Source organism: Mustela lutreola, chromosome 7 (genome assembly GCF_030435805.1).
Source record: "Mustela lutreola isolate mMusLut2 chromosome 7, mMusLut2.pri, whole genome shotgun sequence".
NCBI lineage: Eukaryota > Metazoa > Chordata > Mammalia > Carnivora > Mustelidae > Mustela > Mustela lutreola.
In genome coordinates, this window is record NC_081296.1 from 104,959,189 (window position 1) to 104,981,544 (window position 22,356).

The 22,356-nt window shown below is 39.4% G+C and overlaps 1 protein-coding gene and 1 non-coding gene across 2 annotated transcripts in view; both read right to left on the minus strand.

The window, feature by feature from the left end:
- Nucleotides 1–22,356, minus strand: part of L2HGDH (L-2-hydroxyglutarate dehydrogenase) — a 39,887-nt gene that overhangs the window by 13,663 nt on the left and 3,868 nt on the right. Inside the window, exons 2-6 of the mRNA XM_059182042.1 lie at nt 21,108–21,223; nt 20,267–20,418; nt 16,185–16,316; nt 8,601–8,763; nt 6,446–6,480 (exon numbers count right to left, since the gene is read on the minus strand). Of these exons, the coding sequence (XP_059038025.1) occupies nt 6,446–6,480; nt 8,601–8,763; nt 16,185–16,316; nt 20,267–20,418; nt 21,108–21,223 (598 nt within the window). The remainder of the gene's footprint in view (nt 1–6,445; nt 6,481–8,600; nt 8,764–16,184; nt 16,317–20,266; nt 20,419–21,107; nt 21,224–22,356) is intronic.
- Nucleotides 6,733–6,874, minus strand: LOC131837364 (U4 spliceosomal RNA). Its single transcript, XR_009355983.1, has one exon. It is a non-coding gene; the product is annotated as a U4 spliceosomal RNA (small nuclear RNA).

Below are 22,356 nucleotides of genomic sequence, written 5' to 3' on the forward strand. Positions count from 1 at the left end.
GATTCAGACTTATTCTATCTTTACATCACATTTTGCCTAGCTAGCTACAAAGGTAAGCCTCTTTTCAAGTTCTACAACTCACACTTCTGAAAAAGTCAAATGAAACTTTTTCATAGAGAATTCAAATTAGCTAGGCTAACCCATGACAGTTTTAGGACCCTTGAAGTCAAAAGCAATATATCAACAGAAACAAAAAAATGCTTTCTTCTAAATAGGTTAATATCTTTCCTGTTCATCTAGAGGTATACCGGAAGTACAAGAAATATTTTTATGTGATATAAATCTACTAGTTCCTACTTGAAAGGTCAGCAGTTCTTTTGTTCTTGGAACATAAAACGTAAATAAGACTTATGATAAATGCAAAGATAAGAGAATTTGTAGAATGCAACAACCTACAAGTTCTCTTTTAAAAATCAGGGAACAGGGTGCCTGGGTGGCTTAGTTAGTTAAGCGACTGCCTTCAGCTCAGGGCATGATCCCAGAGTCCTGGCATCGAGTCCCGCATCAGGCTCTCTGCTCCATGAGGAGTCTGCTTCTCCCTCTGACCTCCTCCCTTCTCATGCCCTCTCTCAGTCTCTCTCTCAAATAAAAAAAAATAAAATCTTAAAAAAAAAAAAATCAGGAAACAGTTCCAAAGAAAGAAATGACTAAAAACTTTCATAGGTCCCTGAAATAATTTTATGCTAAACATGAAATAAGAGTTAAAATCAGTAATACTTTAATTTCACATCCCAAATCAAAATTTAGGTAAACACTGAATGATAAATTTGTTCAAACAAAAATTTCTTTTAAAAAATAAACTATGCATCTTGGGGCGCCTGGGTGGCTCAGTGGGTTAAGCCGCTGCCTTCGGCTCAGGTCATGATCTCAGGGTCCTGGGATCGAGTCCCGCATCGGGCTCTCTGCTCAGCAGGGAGCCTGCTTCCCTCTCTCTCTCTCTCTCTCTCGCTGCCTGCCTCTCCATCTACTTGTGATTTCTCTCTGTCAAATAAATAAATAAATAAATCTTTTAAAAAATAAATAAATAAAAAATAAAAAATAAACTATGCATCTCTACAGCTATTTCAGAAGTAAAACATACTTTTCACCCATATATAAAATATAAATCTTTAGTTAGCAAATCCTCCCCCGACCCCCGATTTATTTATTTATTTATTTAAGAAATCCAGGAGGTGGAGGGGCAGAGGGAAAGGGAAGAGGGAGAATCTTAAGCAGGCTCCATGCCCAGCACAGAGCCTATGCAGGGCTTGATCTCACAACCCTGAGATCATGACCTGAGCTAAAATCAAGAGTCGGACACTTAACCGACTAAGCCACCAAGGCACCCCCCAAAATTTATTCCTTTTTTTTTTTTTTAAAGATTTTATTTATTTATTTATTTGACAGACAAATCACAAGGAAGCAGAGAGGCAGGCAGAGAGAGAGAGAGAGGGAAGCAGGCTCCCTGCTGAGCAGAGAGCCCGATGTGGGGCTCGATCTCAGGACCCTGAGATCATGACCTGAGCTGAAGGCAGAGGCATTAACCCACTGCGCCACCCAGGCGCCCCTATTCCTTTTTTTAAAAAATATTTATTTATTTGACAGAGAGAGAGAGATCACAAGTAGACAGAGAGGCAGGCAGAGGGGAAGGCGGAAGCAGGCTCCCTTTCTGAGCAGAGAGCCTGATGCGGGGCTCGATCCCAGGACCCTGAGATCATGACCTGAGCCAAAGGCAGAGGCTTAATCCACTGAGCCACCCAGGCACCCCCCAAAATTTATTCTTTTTTTTTTTTTAAGATTTATTTATTTATTTGACAGAGAGAGATCACAAGTAAGCAGAGAGACAGGCAGAGAGAGAGAGAGAGGAGGAAGCAGGCTCCCCGACGAGCAGAGAGCCCGATGTGGGACTCGATCCCAGGACCCTGAGATCATGACCTGAGCCGAAGGCAGCGGCTTAACCCACTGAGCCACCCAGGCGCCCCCAAAATTTATTCTTAATTTAACCTCTTTTAACCTCTCACAGAAGCATAGACATTCAACTTAGTAAGTTGACTCAAATTTTTAATTATATAAAAAATGTTTGGGTGCCTGGGTGACTCAGTCGGTTAAGTGCCTGCCTTCTACTCAGGTCATGATCTCGGGGTCCTGGAATCAAGTCCCACATCGGGCTCCCTGGTTAGCAGGGAGTCTGCTCTCCCCTTGCCTCCACTTCTTCCTGCTCATGATATCTCTCTCTATCTCTCTCTCTCTCAAGTAAATAAAATATTTTAAAAAATATATAAATTTAAAAATATTTAATTATATTTAACTATACTAAAGGTAAATGCCAAAGTAAAAGACAACAGCTATAGTAACTGTGGGTGAAATACATATTCACTGGTATCCCAGAGCCCCCTGCATATATTTCATCACATGATGCCATACTCTAGTGAAAATAGCCCTTCAATGAGGGCAGGAGCAAAAACACACTTTTAATCCTTCTTTGAATGGAGATCCTGGATGCTCTGTCAGTCACTTGAGCCACATGACCCAGCAGATCTAATGGTAATCAGGGTATCTGTGGCAGACAGCAATGTTTTATGGAGACTTTGGTAGGTCCCTATAGGCAAATCACAACACAGAACTTTAGGATTTTGGAAGAAAGTTATACCATCCTCTGCAGGTAACTGTCTTCCTTTTGAGAAAGTGCTTCTGGCTTTGACTCAACACTTGACCACAGATCACTAAGTTACCATGTGAACAATTCATTATTAACTGTATATTGTCTGACTCACCAAGCCACAAAATTGGGTGTGTACAGCAGTACTCTGTCATCACGGGGTAGCAGAATATACAAGATCAGGGATGTACAGGTCCTGCAGGCACACATAAGTTACAGAGGGGGGTGGCTCTAATTCCCATGACCCCTGGTCCTGCTAAATTACTTCCTCCTTTTCAAGTTGCCCATGTGGCCCTATGGAAAGTTCTCTATGATCAGCTGACCAAGGAAGGAAAAATCCAGGCCTAGTTTACAAATGTTTCTGCACAACATCATTGCACTTGAAAGTGAACAGCTACAAACCAGAGCCCCACTCAGGAGTGACCTGAAGGACTGTGGTGCAGGGAAATCTTCCCAGTGGGCAGAACTTTGAACACCATACCTGTTGTTTCTCTCACCTAGAAGGAAACCTGGATAGAAGTATGGATCTATACAGTTTCATGTGCAATAACTAATCCTATGGCTGGTTGTTTAGGAAATGGAGCTCTGGAAGAAAGGTATGCAAATGGACCTCTCCAAACAGGCTCAGAGAGTAAAGATACTGGAGTTCTATGTGAATCCTCACTGAGAGTAACCATGGCAGATGAAGATTTTGATCATCAGTAGACAAGATGACCTACTCGATGGATGGTAACTAGCCTCTTTCCCCAAGCACCCCCATCCTTCCTCAATAGCTTCATGAGCTAAACAGTCATAGCATTAAGGATGGAGGTGATGCATGCAGTCAGCAACACGGACTTACTCCCCAAGGCTGATCGGCCTATAGCCACTGCTCAATGTTCAATCCACCAACAGCAGAGATCGATAGAGCCACTGAGATGGTCCCTGGACCACTTCAATCAAAAAAAAAAAAAAAAAAAAAGCCAGCACTTAGTCCTCACTGAAATAGATACTTGTCCTGGATATAGATCAGTCTTCCCTGACTACAATGCTTCTGAGGAAACCATCTGTGAACCTACAGGATGACTTATTTTACAACAAATGAAGTAGAACAGTAAGTTCTTTCTTGTGGAAATCACTGATCTGACCATTTTCTCCATCGTCCTTAACCTGCTAGGTGACAGAAAGCAGAATGGGTTTTTGAAGATTCAAAACAGAACTAGCTGGCTGGCAACACCTTGCAGGGCTCGGGCAATGTCTTCCAGGATACTCCATATGATTAATATACGGTGTTGCTTCACCAAGAGCCAGGATTCACAGGTTTGGAAATCAAGAGGTAGAAATGGGAGAAATGGAAACAGCTCCTTACTATTACAATAACCCACTAGTGAAATTTTTGTTTTCTGTCCCCAGAATTTTGAGCTCTGATGTTTAGAAATCTTGATTCCCAAGGGAGAAATGCTTCCATGAGAGAATAAAAAATGGTTCCATTAACCTGTAAATTGATATTGCCATACCTGACTGCTTTGGGTTCTTTGTGCCAGTGAATCAACAGGTAGAGAGGATTACTGTACTGAATGGGGAAACTGGAAATGAGTCTCAAGGAGAATTCGAGTTGCTACCATACAGAGAGCTTAGGGATGATGAAGAGAACTATATCCTAAATATGTATCTCCTGGGGATATCTTTTAGCATTGATAGATATAAAAGTTAATGGAAACCATCACAACCCAAAATAGGCAGGGCTACTAATGACACCAACACTTCAGAAGTGAAAGTTTGAGTTATCATTCCTGAGTAATCCTCACTGTTACGGACTGAATTGTGTCCATCTCCCATAAGTGCATACGTTGAAGTCCCTGCTCCTAAGGTGACTATATTTGGAGACAGAGTCTTGGGGGTAGTTAAGATTATATGAGGTCATCTAATCTGTCTGATAGGATTGGTGAGCTTATAAGAGTAAGATACTATAGACTGCTCTCTCTGCAAATGTGCACACAGAGAGGAGAGGCCAAGTGAGGACACAGCAAGAAGGCAATCATCTACAAGCCAACAAGAGAGATCTCACCAGAAACCAAACCGCCTTGATCTTAGACTTCTAGCCTCCAGAACTGTGAGAAAATAAATTTCTGCTCTCTAAGCCACCCAGTCTGTGTTTTACGGTAAACAAGAAGACTACCATTTCTCCATTATCTAACATGGGGCGGGCTTCTCAATCTCAGTGCCATTGACATTTGGGGCTAGATACCTCTTTGTTGTGGGGGCCTATCCCTCACATCCAGCATCCCTGGCCTCCACCCACTAAAAGACAGTAGCGTTGACCCCCTCCATCAATTATGACAACCAAAAATGTCTCCAGATATTGCTGAATATCTCCTGGGTGGCAAAATCACCTCCAGTTGAGAGTTACTGATCTAATACATTTAAATAGTGGGTAACCTTACATCTCAGTATTAAAGTTAAAGGATTTCAAAGAGGGAATGTGACTCAGCTAAAAAGAAATGAACATTACCCAAAGATGGATTGAGTAGACTTCATATCTGTTTTGGAGTTAGCATGTTTTCAGTTCTATAAAAGATAGGTGCACCTTGTAGGTGGAATCATAATTTTACTACCAACTGTATTTGGCCGTTAAATGTGGTCATAAGAGGTGTAAATGGATGCCAAGTTGAAAAGGGATGGACTGTGGGTGTCAACCTGGTTAAGCTGGGAACAACAACTGATAGAATCCCCTTCCTTGTAATGGTTCCAAGTTAAAGCTGACCAGAACAGGAATTGCATATGATTTGGCAGGCAGAAGTAAAGTCCCAGCCATTATTGTCTGAAGGTCATTTCAGTCCAATGTGGTGACAAAAACCCACTGCTAAGTGAATTATAGCCCCACATCTAACTCTGCTTCCCAACTACTGATACTACTGACTAAGTGCTGCCCTCTATCACTACTTGGTTGAGAGGCAAGAGCTCCCCAGGATGCTTCATGAGCTTCCCATGTGCAATCCCACTTTAGTAGTTGGAAACACTTGGCTTCACAGACTGGCTCGAGATGCCTCTGATCTACCAATTCGCCTTCTGAACCTGTGCTTCCCCAGATCCCTTCACAATTACGTAAGACCTATAACCCTCATTAATGACTCTACTCAAATGACTGAACTCTGATCTCTCGGAGAATATATAGCAAATGCAATGCTTTTATGCCATTCAATAGCTCTTGTTTTAGACTACATGCAGATAAAGGAAAACAGTTCATTTCCCTCTGAGCACTCTTCCCTCCACCAAGTCCTCTAACTGGTAGAGAGTGAATAAGTTAATGCAGGTAAGTAGATGGAGCAATAAAATATTTATTAGTTTTGCCTTAAATACTCCAAGTGCTTATAATCCTATTCTTTGCTGGCATAATCACTTTATGAAGACAACTCCAAGTTGAAACCCTTCTTAAAAAGCAAGCTTTTAAACCGCTCTCAAAAAATTTATCTTAGGGGCGCCTGGGTGGCTCAGTTGTTAAGTGTCTGCCTTTGGCTCAAGTCATGATCCCCGGGTCCTGGGACCTGGGATCGAGTCCCACATCGCACTCCCTCCTCAGCAGGAAACCTGCTTCTCCCTCTCCCACTCCCTCTGCTTGTTTTCCCTCTCTCCCTGTCTCTCTCTCTGTCAAATAAATAAATAAAATCTTAAAAAAAAAAAGAATTTATATCAGAATAACTTCTACATTCGACAAAATTCATCCAAGGACATAGAAGACAGCACTGTGATTAATTCAATTTTTTAAGGGAGGAGAAGGGATGAAAGTAGATAAAGTAGATGTAAGTAGTGTTGTTTAAGAATCTTTACCTTTGGGTTCCTTATAACAATTGGATATTTCATCCCTGAAAAAAAAAATTGGTGAAAGATTTATTTTTAGTAAAAGACCTACATTTTTGAAATATTATATTAGTAACAAATCTAAATCATTTTCTTCTTTTGTAACCATGAGTGCCTCCCACTTTTCATTCTAAAGCTTTTTATGAAGTAGTAAGATTAAACTACTTCATATTTGATAATATATCAAACTCTGGCCTATTTTTAAACTTGTTTTAATTCATTTAATCTATGTTTATAGACCACTCCCCAACTCAGATTCAACATAGTGAATCCCAGCTTTTCTCTGAACTGTAATCCTACAAACCAAGAGGTAAAATAGATAGATGATCATTAATTAATTAGCAATAATCACACCTCAGATAAACCTCATTGGCTATAATACTGCCACTGTGCAACACTGATCATCAATTAGTATGTATTATTGCAATGGGCTAATGAGTGCTTTTTGTGTAAGTGTTGTAAGCTGAGTGTTTGCAGATTCTAGGATGCAGAGAGAAGCTAGAGTTATCACAATACAAAAAATTCCAATAATAAACTATTTATAAAATTAGTTCCCAATGAGGTACATGGGATCTCAAAGTCTTAAAAAGCATATAAACATCAGGTAAAGACTATGATCTGCTTAGATCCTCATTTTGATTTTATGTTATCTAACTATGCCAATCTTAATTATTTAACAATCTTGCTTATCATATCATATTTAGAAGGACACTAGGAGAATGATTCAAACAGCCCAAATCTCCTTAAAAACCAGTTAAGGGGGGCACCTGGGTGGCTCAGTGGGTTAAAGCCTCTGCATCGGCTCATGTCATGATCCCAGGGTCCTGGGATAGAGCCCCGCATTGGGCTCTCTGCTTAGCAGGGAGCCTGCTTCACTCTGTCTCTCTCTACCTTCTTCTCTGTCTACTTGTGATCTCCATCTGTCAAATAAATAAATGAAATCTTTAAAAAAAAAAAAAAAAACCAGTTAAGGAAGAAATGAGCAACTGAGCACTCTGCTTTTTCTCCTTCAAATTTCCCAATAGCAAAAATGTCAAAAAAAAATTCAAGGTTACAAACCAATTCATTTGGTTTAAAAAAAAATTACTCACAAAACGAAGCAAAACAAAACAAATTCTAAGTTGTCTACAATGGTGGGGGTGGGGGAGAGTTCAAAATGGCTGTCATACCCTGTTTACAGACAGTCTGATTCAGTAAGACTGGGTGATGTTAAAATCTGCATTTTTTAGGGCGCCTGGGTGGCTCAGTGGGTTAAGCCGCTGCCTTCGGCTCAGGTCATGATCTCAGGGTCCTGGGATCGAGGCCCGCATCGGGCTCTCTGCTCAGCAGGGAGCCTGCTTCCCTCTCTCTCTCTCTGCCTGCCTCTCCATCTACTTGTGATTTCTCTCTGTCAAATAAATAAATAAAATCTTTAAAAAAATAAATAAATAAATAAATAAAAAAATCTGCATTTTTTAAAAATATTTTATTTTTAAGTAATCTCTACACCCCACGTGGGGCCTGAGCCCACACCCCAAGATCAAGAGTCCTATGTTCTTCTGACTAAGCCAGCCAGGCTCCCTGAAACCTGCATTTTTAATAAGCATCCCAAAGGGATTCTGACTATTATCTACAAAATAAGCAAGGGTGTTGAGGCTAGTTTTCCATTAACAGTTGGCAGTTCAGGTTTTAGCGCCAGTCAGTAGTGTCCAATCAGTGCCAAGTTCTACCAGCATAAGACTCACCAAAAGCCCCAATTCTCCCATATCCAATCTCAGACTCATCCCTTCTGCACCTGCATCCAGCTCTGCACCTCACTTTAGCCTAGCTCCTGGTGGCCCTCCCACCAATACCACCCCAGACAAAAATAGTTGGTTTAGAAGTCAATACAAATGGGGCGCCTGGGTGGCTCGGTCAGTTGAGCATCTGCCTTGGGCTCATTCAGGTCATGATCCTAGTGTCCTGGGATCAAGCCCCGCACTGGTCTCCTTGCTCGGCAGAAAGTCTGCTTCTCCCTCTCCCTCTGCCTCCAGCACCCTCTGCTTGTGCTCTCTCTGTCAAATAAATAAATAGAATCTTAAAAAAAAAAAAAAAGAAAGAAAGAAATCAATACAAGTATGCAAAAGAAAGGACAAGGATGGCTTACCATCTTTACTTCCTGAAGGACTTTCTTTAGCCATTTCAATATCTTTTACTTCAAAACTGGTCATGACAACGCCACCTGCTTCTTGGAAATCCTGGGCAAATGACAAAGCCACCTGCCGATAGTCCACAATGCCAGTGTATGGGCAATCAATAGCCATTAGACCCTGGGACAGGATTATGAAAGAGTCAAGATCATACAATTAAAAATAATTGAGGATAGGTTGTTCAATAAATTTTATTTGGGACTGAATTTTTTTTACTGTTAATTTTGATGGATAATATTCATTATCATTGCTTGGCAAAAATTCAGTGCCTAAATCTGATGTTGAATAATATGTCTAACAAATAAAAGAAATAAGACTAGCTAAATAAGAAATCTCTTGTACTCAGGAAATCATTCTCCTCTGTTGGGGAGTTAATTTTGCTGGGTTCTTCTAGCTGCTACAATGAGTTTTTCAGTTTTATTCATCCCTCAACATACCTGATTCTGATTCATATCTGATTCTGAGTCAAATTCCATATCACCAAATGATTGTTTTAAATGAACTCCATTGAGATTTTCCCAGTAGTATATCATATGTCATGCACACTCTGTGAGGACTCAGAGTTGTTCTAGCTATTTACAATGTTTGCGGAGTGTTGATTTGATTTGCTGCAAACTATCTTCAGGACAAAAAATATTGAATGGAGATTTTATATGGTTAACTCCAATTTTCTCTTCAAGTAATAGAGAAATTAATAGCCTGAGTTTTTTGTTGTCATTATGTTGTTGCTATTTGGTGGGCTTTTTGCTTTGGTCTTACCACTCAAGACATGCTCAAATTCTACAGATGAATGACCTATAATCATACTTACTTGATTTTTTGGAACAAATGTTGAATGTGCGTTGGCCTTTACCATTCTTAAGAATAGAATTTCACATGCCAAGTATGACTAGATTTTGGTGAGTCCTCGGAAACAGCATCATTTTCTGTTGCCTTATTATGTGTATGAGTATATCATTTCTCCCAATCGGTTTTCCCTAAGAGGCTGGTAGCCTGGTTCCCAGAACAACTAATGCCCAGAAGCTGTGTGTGACTAGTAAATGCTGCCATCCTCTCGTTTGGCCGGCATGGGACTGGTATCATTGCAGTTTTACAATTCTATCTGATAGTATTATTTTAAATATCTCATTCTTGTATTCAGCCCCACCCCTACTCCAATACATTTACCTACTTAACCTCTAAAAGCTTTTGGCTTTGCCATCCATCCCTGATCACCAATTCCAAATGGCCAGATCACACTAGGGGTAAAGGCTCACAAAACAAGCAATAGTCTCTTGTCACAAATTGAAGGCAACATTTGGTAAATTTGATTTTTGCTTCCAGACTATGAGATCATTTGCCAAACACAGAAATCATTCCTTATGTCTTGATGTAATAGATACACATTTAAGATTTTGAGATTGCATCTTATATTGCCTGACCACCTCCAAATCCACAAGTCAATGGTTATAATCCAACTTCAAACTGTAAATAGTATTTGGGGTACAATAACCTTGGAAACCAGCAGGTAATACCAAAAGCTTAGTCACAAAAACTCACCTCACATAAACTACACGACAAATAAGATAAAAGAAGGATAAAAACATGCTATAAAAGTGCTTCATATCAACAGTTTTTTGGAATCCCCGTAACTTCCTTATTCATCTTATTTTTCCTATTACCTAGCACAATGTCTGACACACAAAAGGCACTCAAACTTCTACTGAATGGTGAACTTCTAACGGCTGTCTTTAAACATACTAGATTGCTCTCCACTCTAGACCTTCCCTTTAAAGGTCTCCCTTCTTTCTTTCTCCTTCAAGTCTTGGTTTTGTCCCACCTCATGAGATGCTGGTGTGCCCCACAATATATATATGCTGGGGGAAGGTGGAGTGAGTCACTGTGGCTCAGCAATTCAACTCCCTAGCCCAGGATGGGGCTGGTAGACAGGCTGGGTGTCAGCCAGGAGGCTGTGGATGCATTCTACAGGTTAGCAGGTCAGAGCTTGAAATCTGAGGCTACTGCAGGTCAGGTGGCTAGAAATGAACTAGGCAAGCAGGACACAGAGAGTTGGGAGTTGAAAGTCAGGAGCAGAGAGGAACAGATGAACGTGTGGTTGACTAACAGTGTTAAAGAAAAGGCAAAAAGATCACAAAAGCTAAGGTCAGAGTGCACAGTCAGGATTTGCCCAGAGAGAGCTGTCGAAAGCTATCCTCCAAAGACAAAGTTTACAAAAATTTCCAAGATGCTCCCCTTAGGGCTATTTAATCTTCTCCCTAAAGAGACCTGATCCAAAAAGCCCTTTAGAGCTGTCCTGAATTTTTTCTTTCCGGAGAGGCTGGACAAAACAGAAATGAACCTATACTATAGAAATTTTGCCCCCTACTCCTGGTCATAGCACTAGGGTTGAAGGACCAGGAAGAAATTCACTCAAGAGACCTTTATGTAATAACCAGACTATTTTTCCACTATACACTGCCACCACTAAATACATCTAGGCATAAATAATTATAATGTGGCATTATATAAAGTGCCAGATAATGTTAATGCAACATTATATAAAGTAGATCAGTTCTGCAGAGGCCTTGGAGAAAAGCAGATTGTACCCCCTTTATAAGTTATACTCCTTAATCATCTCTCAAGTGAAGGTTTACCTCAAGAAGCCTTTCCTAAACTCATAGACTAAGCTAAAAGCTTTCCCTTATATTGATACAAAACAGATTATTAGCTCTATCAAAATACTTTTTACTATATTAGAATTTTATCTTCTGCTACTCTACTTTTCTTTAGGCTGATCACCATATCTTACTCATCTTCATACCTGTAGTACCTAATATAGTGTTTGGTACATAGTAAAGATGAAAATGTTGGCTGAACTGAACAGAAAAAATACCAGTTCTGAATCAGATCTTGGGGCAGGGACTCTTGGGAACTATGTGACCTTGGGAAAGTAACTGAGTCACTTTCATTTATAAGACACATATAATCTGACTATGTACATATAGCTCATCTCCTCATTGTGAGGCCTGTGAAGACCACATGGTCAGGCACACAGAACACCATCCAGACTCAAACTTACAGTGCATAAAATGCTGCTCTGTTTTGTTGTTGTTGTTGTTGTTGTTTTTAAGATTTTATTTATTTATTTGACAGACAGAGATCACAAGTAGGCAGAGAGGCAGGCAGAGAGAGAGAAGGAAGCAGGCTCCCTGCTGAGCAGAGAGCCCGGTGTGGGGCTCGATCCCAGGACCCTGGGATCACAACCTGAACTGAAGACAGAGGCTTTAATCCACTGAACCACCCAGGCACCCCACTCTGTTTGTTTTTAACAGTCAAGCATGATATAGAGCCTGGGCTTCTCTTCCCATTTCTTCCTCTCTCTAAAGCCCCTCACAAAGTTCTACAACAGACGATGTTTATTATTCCAGCTGGCTCTGGCCTCTGATTCAAGGCTCCCCTCTTTCCCATGTCCAGTCCAATTCCATCCTATGTACCAGAAACTTGATTAAGTTCCCTAAATTGGCACATTTTACATGTCATTCTCCTGCCCAAATTCTTCAGTGGTTCCCTGCTGTTTAGACCGGGGGCTGGCAATCTTTTCTGTAAAGGGCCAGCCACTACATATTTTTGTTTACATGGGACTTATGATCTCAAACTACTCAGTTTGGCTATGGTACAAAAACAACCATAGACAATACAAAAAATACATGTATTCCTATATTTTTGGACACTGAAATTTCAATTTCATATAATTTTCATGTGTCACAAAAGACGATTCTTTTAATTTTCTTCAACCATTTAAAAATGTAAAAATTATCCTCAGTTTATAGGCCATAGAAAACAGGTGGAAGGCTGGATTTGGCCTACCGACCACACTGCCAACCCTGGCTTAGACCATGTAGCATTTGGTCAAAGCCTGAAAGAAACAGAAAGCCAAAATAAGATAGTCAATGAATGTGACTTGTTTTTACAAAATTAGTCATTCATTTACCATGTCAGAGAGACAAGAAATACCTGGAGAGAAGAATAGGGAATAGAAGGCCTAGTGTATCCCACAAGCAAAACACTTTGATTATTCTGAGACCCAAGGTGAGGAATGCTAGAACTGAAGATGCTATGACCTTTGGAAGAAGAACTCATTCAACTTTATTTGGAATCATAGGTATTATGATTCCTCTTAGTAACTTTATACTAATAGCCTTTTAGTAACTTTATAATAATAAAGAAGACCTATATTTTGGGATGCCTTGGGTGGCTTAGTCAGTTAAGCATCTGATAGTTCAGGTCATGATCTCAGGGTCCTCAGATCGAGCCCTGCATCAGGCTCCATGCTCAGCAGGAAGACTGCCCCTTACCCTCTTCCTCTCCCTCTGCCCCTCCACCTGCTTGTACTCTTAAGTAAATAAAATCTTAAAAAAAAAAAAAAAAGAAAGAAAGAAAAGAAAAGAAAACCATATATTTTGACCTATATAACTAAAGATAACGTCAGGGGGGAAAAAACTTTATTTCTACTTTGTCTTTTTTGCAGAAAAGATTTGAGGCAGCTTCTAAAAACAAACAAAGAACACAAAACAATATATACTAGCACTAAACATTGAGCCGGCTAAGTATATTAATTGGAAAGGAAAAAATAAAAGTTATTATTTGCAGACAACAAGACTACATAGAAAATCTCCCCCCCAAAATTATAGAAACTATTAGAATAAATATGTGAATCTAACATCCAAGATGGATGAAAGGTCAAAAATAAAATATATTTCCATATATTTGCAATGTACAAGTAGAAAATGAAATTTTCTAGTGTTTGCAATATACAAGTAGAAATATTTGCAACATACAAGCATAAAATGAGACAAGTAGAAAGTGAATTTAAGTAACAATACCATTTATGGGAGTATCAAAAACCATCAAATACTTAGAAATGAATCTAAGAGGCATGAAAGACCCCTATACTGAAATTAATAACACTTTTTTGTAATGAATTAAGAAGATACAGATAAATGGATGGATCTACTATGTTCATGGATTGGAAGATACAGTATTGTGAAGATATAAATTGTCTCCAATGGCCCTACAAATGCAATGAAATTTCAATCAAAATCACAAAAGTTTACCTTGTGGGGTTTAGCAAATTAATTCTTTTTTTTTTATTATTTTATTTATTTTTTGACAGACACAAGTAGGCAGAGAGAGAGGAGGAAGCAGGCTCCCTGCTGAGCAGAGAGCCTGATGCGGGGCTCGATCCCAGGACTCCAGGATCATAACCTGAGCTGAAGGCAGAGGCTTTAACCCAATGAGCCACCCAGGTGCCCCTAGCAAATTAATTCTAAAAGATATACAGAAATACAAAGATCTAAGAACAGCCAAGTAATGTTGAAGAAGAATAAAATTAAAGGAATTTCTCGACCAGATTATTAAACCTACTAAAAAGTTATGATAATCAAGACATTATGTTAGTGGTGAAAGAGGAGAGAACGGAACAGAATAGTCCAGACATGGAGCCCACACATACAGTCACCTGATACCACAAAGGTAACAGTGAAGTGCAGTGGGGAAACAATGGTGTTTTGACAAATGGTTCTGGGTCAATTGGGTATCCATACAGAAAAAAAAATGTACCCTGACTTTTACCTTTGTATAATTATAAGGCCATGAAACTTATAACTACACTTATATGCAACATATGGATGAATTTCATAACTAATATTGAATAAAATAAGTTCAGACACAAAATGAACACCTACTATACAATTCCACTTAATACAATTATAAAACCTATAATGTAAGAAGTCAGGACAGTGGTTACCTTTAGGGGAAAGGTAGTGATAGGAAGGGGCTTGAGAAGAATACTGGGAGGCTGGTAACATTATGCTGTTGATCCAGGTACTGGTCACACTTTATGAAAATTCATCACACTATACATTTATGATTCTTATCTTATGTTATGATTCAACAAAAAAAGCCCAAAAAATCAAGGTAGATAGAAGATGAGAGTGGAAAGATATAATTTAATGAAGAGAGAAATACATAAAAATAAAAATATATGCTTAAGACCCTAGATATGTGGGAGGAGTGGAGACACAAGTGTGTCTCCGAGCTTCCTTGCAGCCATGGGAAATACAACAACACGATCGATTAAATGAGTCCATGTTCATAAGATAAAAACAAGTCAATTGTGCTCAGGAAGAACATAATTATTCTTAGAAGTGAGGTCTGAGAGAAATTTCTCCTGAGGGTTCTTGGAGACAGATGTTGGATAACACAGTGGACAACCTATGTCCTCAACCTCATCCTAACCTCATCCTCAACCCAATCTAACCTCACCCAGTGTCACAATGACCTTCTCCATAGGCTAATGCCATAAAACCAAAGAATAATTCAGAGGGAGTAATCTGGGGTCAAAGAGTAGGATGGGGAGAGAAAAACACTGCAATGTAGGTGTGCCACTTGGGTAGTGTAGACATATAGGAATAAATGGTCTACATATTCTCCAAGGTATCACTCATAAATAGTGTTTTTATTTCCCATAAACCAAGCTTTTGATAAGCATTGCTTGGCAGTGAGTTCAAAGTCACATTCTCTAGGACATGTACCTAGAGTCCACCTATTGCATATTGTCAGTAAAACGGGGTGGGGGCACCTGGGTGAAGCATCCAACTGTTGGTTTCAGCTCAGGTCATGATCTCAGGGTCATGAGGTAAAGCCTCATGTCGGGCCCCACACTGGGTGTGGAACCTGCTTAAGATTCTCTCTCTCTCCTTCCCCCTCCTCCCCAACTGCTCTAAAAAGAAAGAAAGAAAGAAAGAAAGAAGTTTAAATAGTCATTAAGCCATTTTATTGTGGTGACTCTACATGATATTCTGCTTATACTGAATTTCTGAAGTTGGTATGTTAACACATACCTCTGCTTCTTCCCCCCCAAAAAATGATGGTGGTGACTAACAGGAGATAATAGCCTTTCATTGGAATAGTTAGTGGAACTGGGGTAGGACTGATAGCCTCTGAAAGACTATCAAAGAAAGTCAATATGCTGAGTAACTATTAAATTATTATTCATGTTTCTTTCATAAATAAAAGAACTGTTCTCCCCATAGCAGGTTCTAAGCAAGATATTCTACAAACTACCCTTCACACTCATGGATAACGTAGCCACCCTTCTCAAAATTTTTCAGTGCTTCCTTATGCCTACTAACTTCAAAGTTATTAGCGGGAATATTAAGTCCTTTACACAAGCCTAATCCTGTTTTTCCAGGCTTATCTATTATCTCTCCCTACACACCCTGGGAATCAACCATACCTCACCATTCAATGCTTTCCCAACATACCATATGGTCTCAGACCTCCTCTTGTCTCTGCTTCTGTTCAGATTTGGTATTTTCTCACCGGGAAAGAAGAAATCAGGTGTTCAGAATTTGCAGCAATGCCCCCTTGTGGCTGTTACCTCTCTGTCCCAGAAGAGTGATTCCTTCTTTTAAGTTTACCTTCAGTTTCCATGTCACAGGACTGAGCCCTAAATGAAAATGTCTTTGTGACGTGAATGTGGGTTTTAGTGAATCACTTACCCTACAATATGGCTCCTTCTTCTTTATATCCTCCTGTTGGATTAGCCTCAGGCCCTGCACACCATTCTGCAGGCCTCTCTCATATAGGGCCTGAAGTCTGGGGATTTCTTCTTGTTCAACAGCTACTATAAGCTTAAAAACAAAAACAAAAAAACCAGTTAAGAATATGGAGAGTTAAACATATAATTAACTATAAAAGATAAAGTCAATAAAAAATCATAAATTATCTTGATTCAAATTTGTTTGATTTTTGTCTACTTCTCCCTTTTTTCATGACCTCAATTTCCACCTCCATAGGTAAAAGTTGTCTTAAGAAAACTAAATTAAAACAATTTTTCCTTAAAAAAAGTAAAAAATGGGCGCCTGGGTGGCTCAGTGGGTTAAGCCGCTGCCTTCGGCTCAGGTCATGATCTCAGGGTCCTGGGATCGAGGCCCGCATCGGGCTCTCTGCTCAGCAGGGAGCCTGCTTCCCTCTCTCTCTCTCTGCCTGCCTCTCCATCTACTTGTGATTTCTCTCTGTCAAATAAATAAATAAAATCTTTAAAAAAAAAAAAAAAAAAAAAAAGTAAAAAATTAGGGGCACCTGGGTGGCTCAGTGGGTTAAAGCCTCTGCTTCGGCTCAGATCATGATCCCAGGGTCCTGGGATCGAGCCACACATTGGACTCTCTGCTCAGCAGGGAGCCTGCTTCCTCCTCTCTCTGCCTACCTCTCTGCCTACTTTTGATCTCTGTCTGTCAAATAAATAAACAAAATCTTAAAAAAAAAAGTAAAAAAGTAAAAATTAAAAAAAAACAACAAATTTTCCTTAAAAGTGAGATTAGCCTTAATTTCCACTTCTCCTGTCACAGTTGCTACATGAATCTTGGCCACAGCAACTATTATCAACATCACTCCCTCAATTCTAAAGGGTAGAGTAGTACAGGTGGCATAGTCTTTACAATTAAAAAAAAACGAAAACAGGGTGCCGTGGTGGCTCAGTGGGTTAAACCGCTGCCTTCGGCTCAGGTCATGATCTCAAGGTCCTGGGATCGAGCCCTCTCTGCTCAGCGGGAAGCCTGCTTCCTTCTCTCTCTCTGCCTGCCCCTCTGCCTACTGGTGATCTCTGTCAAATAAATAAATAAAATCTTAAAAAAAAAAAAAAGAATGGCTTTCTTATTTCTACAAGAGTATATAAAATACCAATTTATCAGAAAACTGATAATTTAGTATAATGGGATATCACTAACAGAAAACTATCCATTTTATTTCCTGGAATAAAGTATATTATAAAATATTTACTAATGCATTCTACTGCAGAAGAAAAAAAAAAAGTAAATCAATCAACTTTACTCAGGATTTTTTTCTATTTATTTCTGGGCAAACTATCTGAGGTAGTTTCTTCCTTAACAGCTACTGGCAAAGAAAGGCACAGATGCATATTCACAGGTTACATTAGAATTCAGAGGTACATCAGAATTCACAAATTGTTACTTCAAGCAAGAAGTCACCAGAATTTTATAAGATAATACTTTTAATCAAGGGGTAAATATTATTTAAATCAACAAATAATTAACCTTAAAAACAGAAGTGAAATCCAGGGACACTATCAAGAAAGTGAAAAGACAACAGAAGGAATGGGTTAAAATATTCATAAATCACATAGCTGATATTGCCTAATATCCAGAATATGTAAAAAGAACCCTTATAATTCAATATAAAAAGTATAAATACAATTTTATATCTTGTTTTTTTCACTTAACACTATGTTGGGACCATTATTCCACATTATTTAAAAAATCATAACACCTTTAATAGCAACAACAAACTTTTATTCTTAAAAACTACATGAAGAATGGGACACCTGGGTGCCTCAGTGGGTTAAAGCCTTTGCCTTTAGCTTGGGTCATGATCTCAGGGTACTGAGATGGAGCCCTGCATTGGGCTCTCCGCTCAGCAGGGAGCCTGCTTCCTCCTCTCTCTCTCTCTCTCTGCCTGCCTCTCTGTCTGCATGTGATCTCTGTCTGTCAAATAAATAAATAAGATCTTAAAAACAAAATAAAAAAAAACTACATGAAGAAAACTTACAAGGAAATACGAATAACTATATAGCAACAAATTAGATAATCTATATGAAATGGCGGGGTACCTGAGTGGCTCAGTGGGTTAAAGCCTCTGCCTTCAGCTCAGGTCATGATCCCAGGGTCCTGGGATCGAGCCCCACATCGGGCTCTCTGCTCAGCAGGTAGCCTGCTTCCTCCTCTCTCTCTGCCTGCCTCTCTGCCTACTTGTGATCTCTGTCTGTCAAATAAATAAATAAAATCTTAAAAAAAGAAAAAACACAACAAAACTATAAGCAACAAAAGAAAAAAGTGATAAATGAACTTCATAAAAATTACAAGTTTCTGTGCTTTAGAATATATTATCAAGAAAGAAAAAAAATCCATAGGAAAAAATATTTAGCATTATTTAAAATATTAATATTACTATTATTACTATTTTAGTTTATACATAAAATATCTTAATATTCTAGTAGTGTTTTAGAAAATATCATATAGCTGATAAGGGGCTGTATCCAGGATATATATAGAACACTTACAACTCAAGAATAGAGATAAATAACCAATATTTAAATGGGCAAAAGAACTGAATAGACATTTTTCCAAAGAACATAAATAAGTGGCCAATAAGTGTATGAAAAGATGCTCAACACCATTAACTACTAGGGAAATGCAAATCAAAACCACATTGACATACCACTTCACATCCACTAAGGATGGCTAAAATAAGTGACAGACAATACAGGTGTTGACAAGGATGTAAAGATACTGGAATCCTCACTAGCTGCTGATGGCAATTTAAAATAGTGCAGAACTCGGGGTGCCTGGGTGGCTCAATGGGTTGAGCCTCTGCCTTCAGCTCAGGTTATGATCTCAGGGTCCTGGGATCGAGCTCTGCATCTGGCTCTCTGCTCAGCGGGCAGCCTGCTTCCCCCTCTATGTCTCTCTGCCTGCCTCTCTGTCTACTTGTGATCTCTGTCAAATAAATGAATAAAATCTTTGATCTCTGTCAAATAAATGAATAAAATCTTTAAAAAATAATAATAATAAGGGATGCCTGGGTGGCTCAGTTGGTTGGACGACTGCCTTCTGCTCAGGTCATGATCCCGGAGTTCCGGGATCGAGTCCCACATCGGGCTTCCAACTCCACGGGGAGTCTGCTTCTCTCTCTGACCTTCTCCTCGCTCATGCTCTCTCACTGTCTCTCTCTCAAATAAAAAAATAAAAAAATAAATAAATAATAATAAAATACTGCAGAACTTTAAAAAAACAGTTTGGCAGTTCTTCGAAATGTTAAAATGGGAGTTACCAAATGACCCAGGAATTTCATTTCTAGGTATGTACCTGAGAGAAATGAAAACATAAGCCCACACAAATACTTGTACATAAATGTCCATAGCTGCATGATTCATAATAGTCAAATGTGGAAACAATCCAAATGTCAGTCAACTGATAAAGAGGTAAACAAAATGTGGTATACCTACACAATGGACTATAAAAAAGAACAAAATACTGATTCATGCCGGAAAATGAATGAACCTTGAGAATATTATGCTGAGCAGAAGAAGTCAGTCACAAAAGACAACATATTTTAGGATTCTATTTATAGGAAATATCTAAAACAGGCAAATCCACAGAAAGTGAAAGTATATTTGTGGTTGCCAGCATCTGGAAGAAGGTAGAAATAGGAAGTGAGAGGTACTGGGAATAACTGTTTATAAGCACAGGGCTTCTTTATGAGGTCATGAATATGTTCTAAAATTAGACAGTGGTGATAACTGCACAATTCTCTGAATATTCTAAAAATCAAATTAAACACTTTAATAAAAGGATGAATTAGACAGTATATAAGTTATATGTCAATAAGCCTATTACTTTTTAAAAAAATAACATGGAGTTAGTCATACCACCTTTTCTAGTTATTTCCTAATATTAGATTTTGAAAATTGCAAAAAGAGAGAAGAGCCATTTTTTTTTTTAACTCAACAATAAACATCACTAAGAAAACGCTAGTTGTAAGTCAGGGCCCTAATAAAATGCCTTACCTTGCCACATTGCTTGTAGGAAATTCCCTTTTGGTTACAATACTCATAGATGAGGGCTGCACCTTGTACACACAATTTAGCTTTCAGAGATTCAGGTTTATAATAAATTCCACTATGTATGACACCACTGTTATGTCCAGTCTGGTGAACAGCTACCGGACAAGAGAAACAGGGTAAGAGAAACTACACAATGCATACAAAACCTGCAAACAGCAGGAACAAACATAGATGAAGCTATTAGAGACCACATTATTGAACATTTGGAGTTTGTTCTCACAGGCAGGGCATGATAATTTCCTCTAGCAGCCATCCCTGGTGTCCATGCCATATCCTCCCAGCCCAACTTTGACTTCAATTACAACTCTGGTGCACAAACCCACCTCTCACCACCAGCAAACCACTCCAAGGGCCCCTATAACTCTAGGCATTCTGCATGCCCATTCCTAACAGGTTGAGGGGTGAGGGGAGAGAGGACTATGCCTCAACATCCCTAGGGTAATCCTCAGCCAGCAGAAACACTAGCTGATGAATAAATGAGCACAATACTTGGAAATGTTCATGTAGCTCCTCAGAGGTCTCAGAGGAATCAAGCTCACAACAGCAGCCTTGATAACGTACCCTCCTGTGGCTTTTCCTCCTTCCCAGTTTACTCTCCACATCCCCTCAGTCCTGCCTCCTAAACAGCCACTCAAATAAATCACCTATGCTCAAGTTTTAGTCCCAGGCTCTGCTTTATGGAGAACCCTAATTAGGATACTAACATCAACATTCCACATGAAAGATGCAGGATTGAAAAAATGAGCAGATTAAGCCCAAAGAGCCACAACAATATCATACATACCTAAATCTTTTTCCTTTTCCAGAACACCAATGGAAAGTGCTGGATGTCGCAGGATGAGTGCTCTGGCAGAGGCAAGGCCCACAATTCCGCCACCGATAATGACTACATCAAATGAGCTTTAAGAGAAAGTCACCTTTAAAGTAATGCATGTTTATAGTAGATCTTCTAAAACTTCATGTGCATAATTTTCATCATCAGTGAACAATTAAACTATGAATTTGTAATCATGAAAATCAAATATTTCTTGGGCCTTACGCTATTGGCTTCTTAACAGAAAAAGCCTTTAAGAATTAGAGGCATTGGGGCACCTGGGTGGCTCAGTTGGCTAAGCCACTGCCTTCACGACTCAGGTCATGATGCCAGAGTCCTAGCATCCATTACTCCGTTAGGCATCAAACTCTGCTCTACCATTTACTCATTTGAAATTCAAGTGCAGGGGCACCTGGGTGGCTCAGTCTGTTAAGCATCTGACTCTTGGTTTCAGCTCAGGTTGTGATCTCAGGGTCCAGGGATTGAGCCCTGTGCTTAGCAGGGAGTCAGCTTGAGAATTCTCTCTCCTTCCCCATCTTGTACTCCTCCCGCTGCTTGTGAGTGCAGGCTTTCTAACAAAATCTTTAAAAGAAAAAAATTAGGAAGGGCACGTATAGTCTATCTAATTCAGCAATGAGGAACAGAAACATCTACCTTTAGCACCTACCTCATGGGCCCAAAAATCTAGTCTGACAGGAACAGGGCCAATCTTGCCTTTTCTACACCCCACCTATTTCAGCTCTTCCTAAATTAAATTATTTAGATGCAAATCCTAAACATTATCTGTAAATTTTTTTTAAGATTTTATTTATTTATTTACTTATTTGACACAGAGAGAGCAAGAGATCATAAGCAGGCGGGGGAGGGGGGGAGCTGACTCCCTGCTGAGCAGAGAGCCCGATGCGGGCCTCAATCCCAGGACACTGAGATCATGACCCGAGCCGAAGGCAGAGGCTTAACCCTCTGAGCCACCCAGGTGCCCCATCTGTAAATATTTTAATATATTATTTCTAAAAGGCCTCTATAAAACATGCCCACGATACCATCATTCTGATTTTTTAAATTATTTTTGTTTTTTGTTGTTCTTGTCTTTTAATTTTAACTGGCTCTATGCTCAAAGTGGATCTTGAACTCATGACTCTGAGATTAAGAGTCACATGCTCTACCAGCTGAGCCAGCGAGGAACCACCAGTATTCTAATTTTTAAAAATTTACAATA